Here is an 18,205-nt window from a genome sequence, read left to right on the forward strand (position 1 = left end):
CTTCTACTTTAAGTTCCACCATTGCTGGATCATCAGGAAGAGTAGAAGATCGATCAATTGCTGGATCATCAGGAAGAGAGAACTCTTCCTGATGATTCAGCAATGGTGAAACTTAAAGTAGAAGATAAAAGTTAGATAAGTGTTTTTTACTAATTTATTATTGCTCTGTTCTTTAAGAACATTGAGCACTATATTTGTAAAATACACTATCATAATTTACATATCTATATATATATATATATATATATTTATATATATATATATATATATATATATATATATATATATATATATATATATATATATATATATATATATATATTAAGGCTATGACATTTTTTGAATCTGTTGTGGCCATACTTCTATAACCTGAGAAATGTTGAGTAATTGATTGTCTAGTTACAAACCCCCTACCTTCCTCCCTCACTAGTTAATAACATGATTATTTTATATAATACATGAGGACATGTAAAGCTTATTTCCCACGCATTTATAAACAGCCAAAAAAATAAACAAAACAAACTGTAAAATATATTTATTATTTAAAAACTATTTGTCACCTAAGTGGATCAATAAAAGTAAATATTTTCTGCAAGTTAGTTAAATGCTTTACAGGTTATTCTTTCCAATAAATTTCACATTTGCATATTCCCATTTTTTTGAATCTTTAAGAGATCTTCCATCAATTTAACACCATGTTCAGCAATGATGTTTGTCTATGGAATATGAAGAGCACTATCTACTTTGCTCCAGTGTTTCATAAAACACTTTAAAGCAGCTGTACACCTTAGTTCAGTCAATGAATCTAGCATATCGTCGTTGGCCAGGTAATATCTCACTTGTGTAAAAAGCAAAATTTTACAGGAGACTGAAAAAACTATATATTTCAATGAAATGAGGTTTTAAAAGTAAGAGTAAAAAACAAATAACTAACAAATTATATTATAATTTGTTAGTTATTTGTTTATTCTTACTTTTAAAACCTCATTTCATTGAAATATATAGTCTTTTCAGTCTCCTGTAAAATTTTGCTTTTTACACAAGTGAAATATTACCTGGCCAACGACGATATGGTATATGATTTATCATCAAATAATTGTTTGCTGAATCAAAGTTTTTTCCACGGATTTACAATAAAGGCTGCTGCACTTTCAAGTTCACACCTCCATGTTGGTATAAGAAAATAAGCAATAAGAACATATGATGCTCTAGAATTCCATCTTGCACTGTGCAAAGGAGGAAGCTTATGCCACATAATTTTTGGTAATCTTTTTTAATTCTTGAAGTAACAAAATGCAATCCTAGGTTTATGTAATAATTAGGCTAAGCTTCATATGTATAATTATTTTTAAAATTTTCATAATTTTCGGTTAAATCCTTTACAAATTTATAATCAAAACCAGGAGCTATTGATTTATAATTTACAAAATGATCCAAAACATGTTTTAAAATGAGGTCCAGTATATGATGCTGACATCCTAAATATTGTGGTTTAGCAAAGCCTCTGGTTTCCATTTCATTTTGTATTTTTACAACTATACCATTTAATTTTCCTGTGTTTACTGCTGTTGTGTCACTTTTTTTTTTTTGAACATCTTCGCTTCCAACAAGGCTGCAAGCAGCCGCTAATTAAAGTTGGAAGTTACTGAAAGAAAAAAAATGAAGATTGTAGAGCAAGATAACGATTGACGGACGACTTAAAGGATTACAAATTATATGAATCAGTAAAGCAAGATGAAGGAAGCAAATTCCAAAGAGCAAATGTTTGAGGAAAAAACTAGACGAATAAGCGTTTTTGGAGCACTTAGGAACAGTCACAGAAAAAGATGACACTTAATTGAATGACGAGTAACACTAGAATGAATTTTAGTAGATGGCACAAGAGACGCTAGCTCTTTAGAGCAGTGCCCATTATAGTATTTGTAGAAAAGAGAAAGAGAAGCAACATTACGACAATGTGATAATGGTTGGAGGTTGGCTGCAAGATCAGGTTTTCATATGGTTTCCAAGGAAGATTGGAAATAAGAGTTAATCCTAGAAGATGAAGAGTAGATGACTCATCGAGTACATCACTGTTCATAAATATAGGAAGATCTAAATTATTGCGATAACGATTGGCTAAAAAAAATTGAGTTTTATCTGTATTGAAGTTCACCAGCCACTGTGAGCCCCATGCTGTAGCAGAAGTGAGATCCTTTTCAAGCTCAAATGCCCCCTCCAAGCAATCAGTTGGTGTTGGTTTCTTATCACGACAAGAATAAATGGTAGTATCATCAGCAAACAATGCCACCTTAGATGTGAGAATATCTGGAAGATTGTTAATGTAAATTAAAAAGAGTATTGGGCCAAGGATAGAACCTTGACAAACCCCGAAAGTTACAAAATAAGAAGAGTGCTGTCCATCAAGGACAAATTTTATACTACGATTGGAAAGGAAGGATTTAATAATCTTAAAGATGTTGCCAGATACACCATAAGAAGAAAGCTTATGGAGAAGACCAGCATGCCAAACTTTATCAAAAGCTTTTGAAATGTCAAGAGCGATGGCCCTAACCTCTCCACCTTTATCTAATAATAATATATAATCATCGTAATAAATAACATATAATCATTGTAATACATTTTCATGCATCAAAATCATTTTGCAATTTTTTTAAAGCTTCAAAAATATCATGGGATTTTCCACTTTCACATTTAACAATTCCTGAATTGATTTTATTATTTTCATTTTGAAGTATCACAACTTGGTATTCAGTCTTGTTTATTTTCTTTCGATTAAAATGAAGGCAGAAATGTTCTTATTGTACTATTTTAGTAATAATTTTCTTTTTTCTTTCCCCTTGTCTGTTGATCTCCATATTCTGACTGACTTGGAGCTTCTATTTCAATACCTTTTCCATATAAATTTTTACAGATTTAAGCTGAATTATTTGTAATTAAAGATTCAGTTGTCGCAAGATTAATTGCTAACTTGGTTCTATCGTATACACTCTTTCTTGATTTTTTAATTTCCAATGGTTTGTAATTGTCTTGTGAATCTAAATCTGAACCACTTTCTTCTGATGCAGTTGAACTGCTGACTGGAAAATTATTTACTTTGCTTGTCGAAGTTGTATCTTTTGCATTACAAACTCTGACTTGAATATTGGTGATATCAAAAAGATCTCCAAAAACAGAGGATCAAAAAGATCTCCAAAAACAAAGGACAGAAACTAACTTTACTCTTTATTCAATTGATGCCAGGTAGTTGTAACATCCGATAATAAAAGTTTTTTTTAGCATTCTATTCTAATGTTTTTCTAATCTAATAGTTCTTCAATAAAAAGTAGATCAATTCTTGATGTTATACATTTTTCAAATGAAACTAAATTTTTTGTCCACATTCTTGAATATTTGTCAATAATAGTTTAGGTATATTTATTTAACATATTAGAAAAATCTAAAATGCATGGATAATATATGTTAATAACATTCTGTTTTAATATTATTTTTATAAAAATACTTTTCTTAAAAAATTTACTGTATTAAATATAAAACTAATTAAAAAGACATTGAAATGGAAAAAATCCATAATAATGATTAAGACATAAAACACATAAGTATTAACTATTTTCTGTATTTGTTTAATATTTCAGTTCAGCGCAACATATTAAGTTAACAACAAGCGCAGAAAATAGTTTTACTTAAGTGTGTTCAAGGCTTTATACCTTATTTAAAATCATATACTTATACAACAACTTTAAAAATAACACAATAACTTAAATAACTTAACTTAATTGCGTGTGGCCAGGGGAAATTTTTAAACTATATTTGATATTACTATGAAATTTTAACATTAACTATCGATTTTTCAGGTTTTTAAACTATGGCTAATTAAAATTGTAACAAAAGTTAAAAAAATCAGAACCCTCATATATATATATATATATATATATATATATATATATATATATATATATATATATTATATATATATATATATATATATATATATATATATATATATATATATATATATTTATTTATTTATTGCTGTTGTATCATTTAGTATTAAAATTAAACAACTTTTGATGGAACTTAAAGTTTCATGCCTATTGGCAATCATCAGCCATGAAATACTAAATCAAAAATATAAAAAACTGTTTAAAAATTACAAACTACGGTAGAATAAGTTCTGACGTTATAGTCCAAAAGACGTAATGGAAAACTAATCTCTGCTATCAAATAATGAAAGGAAAAATTCATTTTTGTGTCTACATTTAGAAACTAACTCGCCTCTTTTGTTTAGAAGATTGTTTCCTCTGTAAAATAAGATTCAAAATAAGAAGAAAACTCGAAATATTATTTTACGAAGGTTTTTTTATATTTTTGGTTTTGTACTTCATGGCTGATGATTGCTGATAGACCTGACACTATTAGTTACATTAAAAGTTGTTTTTTATAAATTTAAGTGTTTATTTATATATATATATATATATATATATATATATATATATATATATATATATATATATATATATATATATATATATATATATATATATATATATATATATATATATATATGTATATATATATATATATATATATATATATATATATATATATATATATATATATATATATATATATATATCTCAAAACTTTTTTCAGATACACAATATGAAGCAAGCTCATGGAAAAGACCAGCATGCCAAATTTAATCAAAAGCTTTTGATATATCAAGAGCAATAGCCCAAGCCTCAATATCCTAATGTAATGTATGTTCAGTTTCAACACTTATCAAAGTCAGCCATAAAACAAGAAGATTGAAAACTGGTTGTCAAGAAATGTATTGGAAGAAAAAAATTGGTTGTGAGAAAAGAAGTTATTAAACTATTAGATGGGAGATTAGAAATTTGTTGATTAAAGATTCAAGAACAATGAGAAGTAATGATAGAGAACTAATAATAGAGAGAAGATTGATCGGAATGATCTGACAATAATTAAAGAATAGTGTTCTCTAGAGATTTTTTAAAAATTGAAACCAAAGATGCCATTTTCCAGCAGATAGGAAAACATGACTCAGTCAAGCACTTATTAAATAGTTAGAGAGAATCAAAGAGAGTTCAGGAGAACACTTTTGTAAGACTATGACAGGAATGTTGTCTGAACCACAAGCCATAGAAGAGTTTGATTGATAAATGACTTTAGCAGAGGAAGCTGGAGTGATTTGGATGTCTAACAATGGGTTAATCTGTTTAATTGGAATAATAAATAGAATATTGCCATTAAATTCAAGAGTAAACATTGAAAGAAAATACTTTTGCAAATAGTTCTGCCTTAATTTTTGGGGAGGGAAGGGAGTAATACGATCAGACTATAAATTAAAGATAGAATGTTTGACTTTGTTAATGCTTTTCCGAAAGTATCTAGAGCCTAACTTCAAAGATATCATATGAGATTTAGTAAACAGGGAATAATGGAGCTTCACAGGGAATAATGGACCATCACACAGCACCTTTTTACCTTTATTTATTGCAATAATATAAAAGAAGTTTGTTCTCAAGAGAGATGATCTTGTAAAAGAAATGTAAAAAATGATTGCAATTGGATTGGTAGAATGAGGGCTAAAATTGATGAAAAGCATTAAAATCTTCTATACCTGTTTGAATCCAGGAAATTAAGAGGAGTCGCAAATATCAGGGAAGAGACAGAAGATATCAGCCATATGTCAAGCCATTAGCCAGATGTTAAGACCATAACAAAGAAGCAGTAGAAGTAAATTTTGGTTAGATGTGATTAAGAAGTGTGAGTCTTAAGAAGATAAATGCTTTATAAACATCATAGCATAGTCTGAACTACCATTATGAAAATAAGGAGAAAACTGAGCGCAATCTAGGGTCAGAGAAAAGACACAAATCAAAGTGATTAGAGTTGTTTGGAAAATGAATCATAAAGTTAACTATCTGAGTTAGAGATTGAGAATTACAAAAGTTATGAGAACTTGTGCCTGGGCCAGTCAGAGCCAAGCCATTTAGTGTGATGAGCATTAAAGACACAAATGACAACAATATTAGCAGAGGGATAAAGAAAAAAGGCTTGGTCAATTCATTCAGAAATTATGTCTAGAAGTATGAAGAAGTCTTGAGAAGTAGAAGACCAAAAAAGTGTACTTGAGAAGAAGAAGAGAAAGAGTGAAAGGTAATTAAGCAAAAATGTGCAAAAAGCGGAAAGATATGAAAGAATGGTCAGATGATTCAAACCTGATTTCATGACAAATAGCTGAATTGACGTGTAAGTAAACGCCCAAGCCATGTGACTGATGGAATCTCTGCAAATCAAAGGATAATAACGATCATGAGATCCGAAGAAGAAAAAACCCAGAGATCCAAAAAATTAAACTGCCGAATTCCAATTAGTCTCACAAAGAGCAAATAAGTCTAGTGAACTTTGCAAGAAGTAAGATTCAATGGATGGAAAGTTACTGAGAAGACAACAAATATTTGTAATAGATATATTAACACAGACGTTGGTGATGGTTTTTTTTATAGCCATTTATGACTTTCTGTAATTTAAATCTTGGTATAAATTGAAGTTTTATTAACTTGATAATTCATTTTTAATTAGTCTTTATAGATAAAACACAGTCTAAAATGAAAAATACTTTTAATTTCGTTTGAAATATATTATTTTTAAAGTTATTTTTTAAAACATTTTATTAAAGTTATGCCTAATGCTTTAACAAATTACTTTTAATGATTGTTTAATAAATAGACAAATTTTATATAAATTATTGCAAAGTGAATTAAAAATTACGTTATTGTTTAAAAAAAAAAAAAATTTTTTAAATAATAACATAGTCTTTTTAAAATAATAATTTTTAATCATTTCATTAGTAAGTTTTAAAAAAAAGCTTTTTAACAATTCATTGTAAAAATAGAAACAAAAAAATAAAGCAATTAAATCATTCCATTCCGATGGGAAGATTTTAATTTAACTAATTCATAATTTAAAGTAACTTAATAAAAAAATCTTTAGAAAGATTTTTTGGAAGACAGAAAAATAGTTTCTAATGCTTAAATTTATCATAAAAAATACATGCCTATTAAAAATAATTAAATATTTAATTTACACAAAATGTGTTCAGTTTAAACGATCAATATAGTTAATTTTTTATTTTATTTAAAGTCTTCGTACAAATTCAAAACTTAAGATCAACAATTAAAAGTTATTCATAACGTAACAATTTTCTTATTATGTTTAAATTATTAAAACATCAAAACAACCGTGGTCAAATTGTAAAGAAAAAAAAAGGTTTGCGTGGTCAGTTGTAGCATGTGATCGCACGTAATTCCTGTCCAAGCCTTATATATATATATATATATATATATATATATATATATATATATATATATATATATATATATATATATATATATATATATATATATATATATATATATATATATATATATATATATATATAGGCCTCATCAGGAATAGCAGGCAATCACCTGTGTCGGCCTCCACACCCTAGTAAGTCAGTTTACAGTAGCAAAATTTAAGCCTGTGCAAAATACAATTACTTTTATTTAAAAAAGTAAAAGTTATTGTTTTTCAGGTGGAGTTACATATTACCAAAAGAAAAAAAACTATTAATTATATTTGAATAAACTAGATAAGTTCAAATGACCAGTATAAGGATTTCATTAAAAAACTGTAAAAAAACAACAACTTTATTAGCTTTTAAAAAGTTTTTAAATATTTTTTATTTTCATATTTTTAGTTTAAAATTTTCAATAAAAAACTTTTAAAAAATACAATATAAAATATAACCTACGTAAAATATTTATTCGAAAAATGAACTTTTATGCAATATTTTTATAGCTGCGTTTTTAACTAAATATAGAAAATAAGATTTAATCTAAAAATAATTGATACACGCATAAATAATTACCTAAATTAAATTTTTTTTCATAAAATAAAAGTTTATTTGTTTAAATTTAAAATACATTAAAAGTATCAAACTCATTTGAGAATTACAAAAGACTTTTCATATAATTCTCTTGTTTATAGTTATTTCAGCACGGTTTTTAATCTTTTCAAATTAGAAAAAAAATTTACAAAGAAGAAGAATAATAAATGAACCTTTTATATATGAAAGTAGAAAGAAATGTGAAACAAAAAAATATTTATTAATAGTAATAGTGAAAAAGTGATCTAGACATATACTAAAAAAGAATTTTAAAAATTTGGTTAAATGAAACGTTTTTTTAACAATTTTTCTCCAAAACATTAAGATGCTTGATAAATGTCAGAAAAACAAACAAACAAAAAATTTACAATAGTGTATATAGATCAGCAATAGCCTGATCTATATACACTATTGTAAATTTAACTAACTTATATTGCTTGTCTGTTATCATACAGCTTTTTCAGAAAAAGAAGAAAAATCAACGAATAATGTAAGAAAAGATTGCTGCCCCAGCCCAAACCCTGAGATAATGTAGCAACATTCATTTGCGGAAGAAAACTATAAGATAGTCAATAAATGTATTGAAGCCCCTGACAGCTGGCTATTTTAGTGAGACATCACAGTGCTTATCTAGACACATATTTATAATTAAATGTGTGTATATATATGTGTGTGTGTGTGTGTGTGTGTGTGTGTGTGTGTGTGTATGTGTGTGTATAAAAATTTGCTGGGGGCCAAGGCTGGATTTAATAAAAAACAGCTGTGGCTGGATCTGTGACCACCTGCATAAACAATAATACATTCTAAAGAGAAATTTTTTATACGAAACTCATGCTATATTTTATAAATATATGCATTTATATTTATAAATAAACATGATCATGTTATTCACCTCCTCAAGGCCGAGAAGGCCACTACAGATGAGGAGGCTACTTAATAGTGGTTATAACCCTCTCTCAACTCTATAACTTCGAAACACGAACCTTGACGAACAAGGCCACTGCGCGGAGAAACAAGTTGAGCGCAGTACTACCAGGGACGTGGTGGGGATCAAACTCGGAACCTCTCGCTTATGAAGTGAGCGTTTTACCACTACACCACTATCGCATTTCATAAGTATTTGCATTTATATTTATAAATAAACATGATCATGATCATCCTCATAACCATCATCATTATCAATCTTTAGCCTTCCTCTAATGCTGTTTCTGTTGGATAAAATTCTTGAGCTTTTTCTTTCCTTAACTAAAGCTTGTTTATACTATATGTAAGGTACTCATTTCAAGTTTTCCTACTTCTACCTCTACTATTTTCTCTTAAGCTGCTACCTCTTTACATACTGATACTCAAACCACCTTAATCCTTTCTGAAAAACGTTGTTTGATACAACATTTTTACTCATCTCTGTCTAGGATTATGGCTCCTTTTCTCGCCTTGTTAGAGTCATACCACACATCCATCTATCATTATCTTCTCATTTGGCAAATAATACACCATGTAAATACTAAAGTTTATACAAATATGTAAAGATATTGCATGCCAGTATCTAAATAAATGACAAATAAGTTTATATCCATATATTATGTATGTATAAATGCACTTCTTACCTAACCTCCTGGATCAAAGCAGGTATGGAAATTTTTATTCCTTCTTTTTAATTTTAAATCAAGCCCCATTCTTTATTCAATCCACTTTTTTCACCTTCTTGTGCAGTTGCTATACTAAACCGTAATAAGGTCCTGTCTGATGCTAAACTCTGTTATTCCATGTTACTAAATCTTATCTCAGTACCTTATCGCAGTATCTTATCTCAGATGTTATGTTCTAGAGACTTTTGGAAAATCTTTAAAAAAGTCATTAACTAACATCTCTAAATTCATGTGTCTGATCTTATAAATTTTCCCCAGATTAAGGCAGTGTAATTAGCAAAGAACTTTCCTCTAATTTGACTTATGAATTTAATGGCCATACTCTTAATGTCATTCCAGTTAAACAGATTAACCTATAGTTAGTCATCCAAATCACTCCGCCTTCAAACCCTTAAATCAATTCTCAACTTTGATTTTCCAAGTCTTCTAAAGTCTTACTTACATGTTCTCTAGAACTATCTTCAATACTCGCTTACCTATTATTAAGAGCTAAATAAGTGGTTCCAATATTTAAAAACTCAAGAAAAAACTATTTAACGACTAGTTTTTTCTCTAGTATTTGTTTCTTGATATAAAAGTTTTCAGATGGCTTAACCATTTCTTTTAACCACAGTTTTAAAGCTGTTCTTAAAGGAATACACTCTTCTTCTTTTCCAGTGACTGCAAGGTTCTGATTTTGCTCCTGTATAATTTTTATCTTCAACAACAATATTCATAACAATCTTACATCTAAAGGCTCTATTTGATGACAACTCAACTTTATACTCCTGTCTTCACTTTTTAATGGCTTAGAACAAGCAGCCAATCTGATCTCTCTTCCGTAACTGCTTAGGGCATGCATTGGCTTGTAGATTTAAAGTCCAACAAAACTCATTTATTTACTGCAAACAGCTATTGCAATACTGTTGACATTCTTATAAAGACGAAGAACAACCCTCACTTTCAGACAAGGTTCAAAAGCATATTGGAAATGTGCATTTGGACCTTGCCACTCTCCCATTGCACAGTGGGCGGGATATTAGACAGATGGTGAACAAAATAACTTTGAATTTTTTTATACCAAAACCTTTTAAATATCCAAACAATCACTTTGTATAAAGATATATTTACTTTAATTATAAATTCTAGTTAAAGAATTGCTAATACTAAAGGTTATTTAACAAAATTTTTCCACATTTCTAAAGCTTTAAAATCAACAAATCCTTTAACTTTTTAAAACTGTGGAACTGAATAACCAGCTCTTCTATGTTTATACTGGTGTCAATAATATCATGGTAAACAAAAGTAACTTAGCAACTTGGCATTGTAACTCGTAATCTGACGAAATAAACTTTAAAAACAAAAATAAGAAATAAACTTTAATAAAAATGTGCACTTGAGAAAAATATGAAAAATTATCACTAGATTAGGCACTCCATTATCAAATTATCATACACATGATGTTTTAAAAATGTTGATTACTTAACACCTCTCTATATAAAGATAAATATTTTTTATTTTTCATCTATTGGCCACATATTCTGAATGAATATTACAATGTTTAAACCCTCCACTGAGTTCTAATGGTAATATGCAAGTAATAAACATACTTTATTTGCAGACTTCGTTCACTGATTTTATTTTGAGCTAATTGTAAACACTATGTTATGTAGCAACAAATCCAGCAATGCATCTAAACATTTGTGATTAGTACACTAATTGTGATCACATTGTGATTCCACAGCCTTTTGTATACTGAAAGTCATCTAGTAAATGCTCATAGGATCTGGCTATTCTTCAGCACCATATCTTAGAAGCAGATAACGGGTGATGACAAAAAAATGAGACTGTTCAATTTAAATTTGCATGTACTAATACCATTAGTTTTATATATATTTTGTATGTATTTTATTGCAAATTTATTCTAGTTTTAAATTTAAAAAAAAGTAATCAAAATTCAACGATTTAAAATGAAAATAAACAAATCTAAGCAAGATCTTTTCCGTGAACGTGTGTATGGATTTTACATGGATAATAAGCAAAACGGTAGATATTACACTTATTGTCATTTTAAAGCAGAAAAAATACCAAAAGCAACCAAATACCATATAATTGAACGCGCAGAAAATGGAATCGGAACTCAAAGTGTTAAAGGAAATGGTCGAGTCGCAAAAAAATGACAAAAAAGAATATTACCAAGCTGAAGACCATGTTTGATCACAAGGATGGGGTCTCACAAAGACAAGCAGCTAGAAAATGTGTGTGCAATCAGTCTTTTATATGCAAAACATTGAAGAAACACACAGATATTAAATGCAAAAAAAAACAAATATTCCATTAAGAACAGAGTCACAAAAACGCAAAATAAGAACCAGATGCAATCGATTATACGAAAAATATAAAGTCACGATTGGATAATTGATAATGAATCTTATTTCACTTTGAAGCATAGCACCACTAACGGAAACCAAAATTTCTACTCAAGTAACACTGCTTTGACACCGCCAAGCGTAAAATATGATCCAGTTAAAAAATATGAGCAAAAAGTGTTGTTCTAGATTTGCGTTACGGCTAAAAGTATTTCTATATCTTTTTTTGTACCTTCTAAGCAATCACTCAAGCAAGAATTATACCTGAGCAAGTGCATCAAAAAAAGACTTGTTCTTTTCATCAAAGCATCTAGACAACAATTACATATTCTGGCCTGACCTAGCAACATCACATTACGCAAAAACTGTAGTGGAGTATTTCAGACAAAATAACATCAATTTTGTTGAAAAGGAAGACAACCTCCCAACGTATCTGAATGCAGGTCTATTAAGGACTTTTGGTCTCAATTGAAAGGAGAAGTATACAAGAACAACTGGTAAGCAGAAACTATTGATCAAATAGAATAAAGTATTGTTTAAATAAGATCGACTTTACTGCCATACAACGCCTTATGGGATTGGTAAAAGGTCAAATCGACAATATTCGTAGAAATGGAGTAATAGAAGATAATTAAATATATGTTTTGAAAGCTCGAAATATTCTGTACTTAATACATTTTTAATTTTAAAAAAATCATTTAAAATAAAAGAGTTATGCCCTTTTAAACGCAGTCTCAATTTTTTGTCATCACCCGTTATATTGATTTTGATATACCACTATCAGTAATTAATGATAAAGCTTAATCTGGTGAACATTTAGCAGCTTAGGGGTTTAATTTCAAATTTCAGAAACTTTTTTCAGTCATGTACTTAAACTCACTTCTTAGTAGTAGTTTGGTACTAGATACTTATTTTATAGATAATAGACACTTGAGCTAACCAATCTTCATTACTTCACTTAAAACTTATCATTAAGTATTATCATTGTTTGCAGCTATCCACTTTTTATGATATTCTTGTATAACATTTTTGCATAATTTTGAAATCCTCTAATTAAATATATAAAAAAACTAGAAGTGTTAATATCAATCAAAAAAATGGTAAATCATTTGGAAATAGTTTATTTTGTCAAATAAGTCTGTGAATTTCACAGGTTTTCATAATGTTAATAAACAAAAAAACAAAAAAATTATCAGGTAAATAGTACAATTTGTATTGAAAAGTAGGTGTTCATCAGTTGTTGAAAAAAATTAGATAACTGTTTTTACTAATTTATTATCACTCTTTTCTTTAAGAACATTGAGCACTCTATTTGTAGAATACACTAACATAATTTAACAGTTTTGCCAATCTCTAACAGTCTTCTCCGTTTAGCCAGCGCTTTCGCGCTAAATTCATTTTGCCCTTGCCAACATGCCTGCAAAAATTTCAGCGAGCAAAGCATTTGCCAAAAAAAAAAAAACGTTTTTTATAATTGCAACGTTTTTGTTCATCAAATACTTAAATAAAAATTTGTAAAAACACTTTTATGTTTGAATTATTATATTTAAAACATAAATAAAACATTCCCTTTTTTTTTCTTTTTTAAAGTAATTATTTCACTTAAACCTATTTTTTTTTGCTGTTTTTATTTTAATCACTTAATTTAAACATTCACTTAAATTAAACATTCGTTCGACAGGTTTTTTTTTAGTTACTTCATCTTGAATTTAAATAAAACATTTTTATTTTAATTACTTTGTTTATATTTATATAAAACGTTATTTATTTTTTTTTTTTTCATTTTAAATTGTTTCATCTAGAATTAAATTAAATTATTTAGAATTTGAATAAAACCTTTGTCTTTCCGTTTTTTATTTTAATTACTTTGCTTAATATTTATATGAAACGTTTTTTAATTTTTATTTTAATGCCGTTTTTATTTTAATTATTTTATATAGAACTATTTATTTTAATTATTTTATATAGAATTAATTATTTTATATAGAATTATTTATTTCAAATAAAATCTTCGTTTTCTGAGTGTTTTTTATTTTAATTATTTCATCCAGCATTTATTCAAATCATCATTTTCGCTATTTTTATTTTGAATTAAATAGCAGAAAAATATTAACTTTCTGCACACACCAACCTAAAAATTAATGTTTTAATTAAACTATTTTGTACGCTGGCATTAAATTTCAAACGGAGAAGACTAATAAATATATATATATATATATATATATATATATATATATATATATATATATATATATATATATATATATATATATATGTAAATTATGTTAGTGTATTTCACAAATAGAGCGCTCAACGTCTTAAAGAACAGAGCAATAATAAATTTGTAAAAAACACTTATCTAACTTTTTTCTTCTACTTGAAGTTTCACCATTGCTGGATCATCAGGAAGAGTTCTTCCAGAAGTTTAATCAGGAAGAGACTCTTCCTGATGATCCAGCAATGGTGAAACTTCAAGTAGAAGAAAAAAGTAAGATAAGTGTTTTTTATTAATTTATACATATATATATATATATATACATATATATATATATATATATATATATATATATATATATATATATTATTTTTTTGTTGATTAAGAGTAATGTCCGCCCTTTACCCACATTGAAAAATGTTTTATTTATGATATTGATAAGTTTTAATACCTTGACTCCAGAAACCTCTCGATTTTCCTGCATCATATATATCCACATCTTGTAAAATGAACTAAACTGATCAGGCTGTATACAGTCAGAATTTTCTTTGCGCTCACTTAACAACACTTGGAATAACCAATGAGCAGTTTCATCTGTTATTTTTAAAGTTGCTAATCGCCTTAAAAATTCTTCTTTATCTAACTTTAACTTCGAATTGAACTTTTGTATATCAATTCTTGCATTCATGCTGTTACGAGAAATTGTTCTTAATTTTGCTGTCTCTTTATAAAAAGGTTCTTTTTCTATTTGTTCAAACTGGAAAGGATCAAGATTGTCGATAACCTCAAAAATATTCTCAGCAGGAAAGAGATCTAGAGACAATGAGTTAAGAGAATATAGATCACGCAAACCTTCTATTTTAAAGCCAGAAAATATCTGAGCAAATCCTCGTAAATACAGATAACTGGCTTTTAGAGAATTAGATAGGCTGTTAGATCCTTGAAGTAATGAAGTTAGTTGTTTGCAATGACTTTTGTAATATCTGCCTGTTGATAAACTTTCAACATGTTTTGTGGGCATTTTGTATATAAATGTTTCCTTGGTTACAGAGTTTAATGAAATAGACTGGTTTTCAGGTGGATTGGTGCTGCGAGATTTTGTATAAGTTCCAGATGATCTATTACGAAAATGTGTGCTGGATTTTCGAGAAAGAAGTCGTTCGCTTAATAATAAAAATGAATCTCTACAATCTCTATGCTTGATTCGATCGCCAATAAAAATAGAAAAAGAATCTGAATTAATGACTTCTCTATAAAAAGCTTTTTCATCTTCAGGTTTACATTGCAAATATGCATCCTTGTCAAAAAACTGATCATTTATATAATTGTATACATCTCCAAATAAATTAACTAACATATAAAAAAATATTTCTTTAATATCAGAATTAATTTTGTCCATAAATCTGTCTTTTTGTTTTTTAATTTCTTCAAATGAAAATACACTCGGTGCAGAAACAATACTCATTTCAAATACTATAGAACAGTTTTTTAGTTTCATAACAAGTGTTTGCATAACTAAGTCTGGCATTGAGGGAACATTAATGTTAGAATTAATATCAACAACACCTTTATCCAAATCAACCAAAACAATTCCAGAATTAGGATCTTTTCGAACATGCTTAACTTGAGAGTGTAATGAAGAGTGTAAACCAATAATAAAACTGCCAGGTGCTTCAATATAATCAGCATGTGCAGCTGGTAATGCAGGAATATATGTAAATAGCCATTTGAAAGGATCAATATATGTTAAAAATGCCTCAATAACCATTGTCAGTAAAGAATATTCTTTAGCCATAAATATAATACTTTGTTGAGTAAATAAACAAGAAATAATTTTGGCAACATCTTCAGCAGTCAAAATAAACAAAGGAAGTCGAAGGTCAATATCTATCACCCGAAAAATTGCTTCATCGGCTGGGTGAACAATATGTTCTATTCCAAAGAGAGATAGTTGAACTGACAAAGGACCTGGAGGTGGTACTGGAGTAGTCAATAAACAAAACGCGAGATTCATTATTGTACTTAACAGTTCTTCTTCACTTTTTTTTAAAAATGGTACTAATGTTGAAAGACAATCTTTCATAGTATTAAAATAAGGAAAAGATGAAATTAAACAAAAACATAAAGGAATATGCAATGGAAAATTTTCTGAATTCGACGATTTAGTACATAAAATTTTTTCGCTGAAAGAATCAGATATAGCTATATACTCTCGAGTGCAAGTTAAATAAACTGCATACGACCGAGAACCACCCATATTTGTCAGCACCAAAGATGAAACATGAACAGGTTGTGACACTTTATATCCATACCCTCCTGAAGGAAAACAAAACGAGACTAGATTACTTGCCACTTCTTTGGTAAATAAAAGAACTTCAGTACTACAAGTTTGATAATTTGATGACTTTGCATCATCATGGTGCAACTTTGGACATATCACTTCATTAGATTTGTAATAAGGATGACCTAAATATAAAATATACAAAATATTTGGAAATACCACTTCATTAGGTTTGCAATAAGGATAACCTAAATATAAATATACAAAAAAATTGCGGACATATCACTGTAAAAGCTTCGTAATAAGGATAACCTAAATAATTTTTTATATATAAAAATTTTTTTTTTTTTGTAATAAGGTTAAACCTAAAGCAAAAAATAAAAGATTAAACAAAAAATAATAAATGATTAAAAAGAGAAAAAAAAAAAAAAGAAAACAAATGATTGAAAAAAACTAAAAATGAAACAGTAAAAAGTTTAAAAAAAAAAGAGTACACAAAATTATGAGCAAACAAAATTTGCAGTAAAATAAATACTTTGGTCAAATATAACTTTTTTTATTCAGATTTAAAATACAAAAGTTGACTTTAAGTATTGAATCTTTACCATCAATTTTATTATAAGATTCGGGAAAATAAGCTTCATTTGCTGAAAGCACAGCCAATACGTTCTGTTTATATGGACCATATTCACCAGGGTTTTCACAAGGGATTTTCTCTAAATTTGTGTCTATATTTGCACCAATTATGACACAAAAGTCAATCAGATTTTTTTGCATGTTTTTTCATTTATCTAAAAAGGAAATAAATATAATTTGCAATTTATAAAACGAAAAATCTTAAATGCTATATATATATACACAAATATATATATATATATATATATATATATATCAAGCACTCTTAGGAGATGCATTTGTTCGCATGCCTTATATGACCATGCATATAAAACTTTGTTTTAACAATTTGGCCATGGCTCCTTGCATGTTTCAAGTTAGCGCGTTTAAAAAATGTGCTGAATAAACAAATGTAAACTTAAATCAAAATAAAAAAACTAATAAATTAAAAATAAAAATAGAAACTAATAAATTAAAAATAAAAATAAAAAAAGAAAGAGTAATAAAAAGCGAAAAAAAAAACTGAAAAAAAAAAATCTTAAATAATGATAAAATGAATAAAAAGATAAAAAATCAGAAAAAATAAAGGCATAAAATTATTATATGTTTTTAATTTTAATTCAACTTAATAAATGTTTTTATTTGAATTTTTTTATTTTCTCTGGTTTATCCTTGACTTATTTTATCATTTGTTAAGTTTGTTTCTCTTTTCAGTTTATGGTTTATTTAACTTCAATTTTCTCTTTAAATAAGTTTGGTTTTTTAGAGCATTTTTTAAAACATGCAAATTATAAAACCATGTCCAAGTTTTCAAAAAAGAAAAAAAATCATGTGTGTGTATATATATATATATATATATATATATATATATATATATATATATATATACACAGCCCTCAGAATTAGCAAAATTGAGGTCGGCAGTATTTTGCTAACCTTAATCTGTTATAGATGGGCATCCGGTCAGCAAAAAGAATTGACACTAAGGTTTTACCATAAAACATAGAAACGAGGTCAGCAATTTTGACCTCTAACACATTTTCTAACAAGTCTCTTTTAACAATTGTTGTTAAAAGAGACTTTTTTTATGGTTAAAAAAAGTCTCTTTTAACAACAATTACATAACATCAACAAATAAGG

At 27.7% G+C, this 18,205-nt stretch overlaps 1 protein-coding gene across 4 annotated transcripts in view; it reads right to left on the reverse strand.

Moving 5' to 3' along the window:
- Positions 1-18,205, reverse strand: part of LOC100213539 (DENN domain-containing protein 3) — a 60,951-nt gene that overhangs the window by 31,306 nt on the left and 11,440 nt on the right. For all 4 annotated transcript variants that reach the window (XM_065808210.1, XM_065808211.1, XM_065808212.1 and 1 more), the window contains exons 3-4: positions 17,056-17,241; positions 14,621-16,635 (exon numbers count right to left, since the gene is read on the reverse strand). In XM_065808210.1, the coding sequence (XP_065664282.1) occupies positions 14,621-16,635; positions 17,056-17,227 (2,187 nt within the window). In that variant the 5' untranslated portion in view covers positions 17,228-17,241. The remainder of the gene's footprint in view (positions 1-14,620; positions 16,636-17,055; positions 17,242-18,205) is intronic.

The sequence above is a fragment of the Hydra vulgaris genome, chromosome 10 (genome assembly GCF_038396675.1).
Source record: "Hydra vulgaris chromosome 10, alternate assembly HydraT2T_AEP".
Taxonomy (NCBI): domain Eukaryota; kingdom Metazoa; phylum Cnidaria; class Hydrozoa; order Anthoathecata; family Hydridae; genus Hydra; species Hydra vulgaris.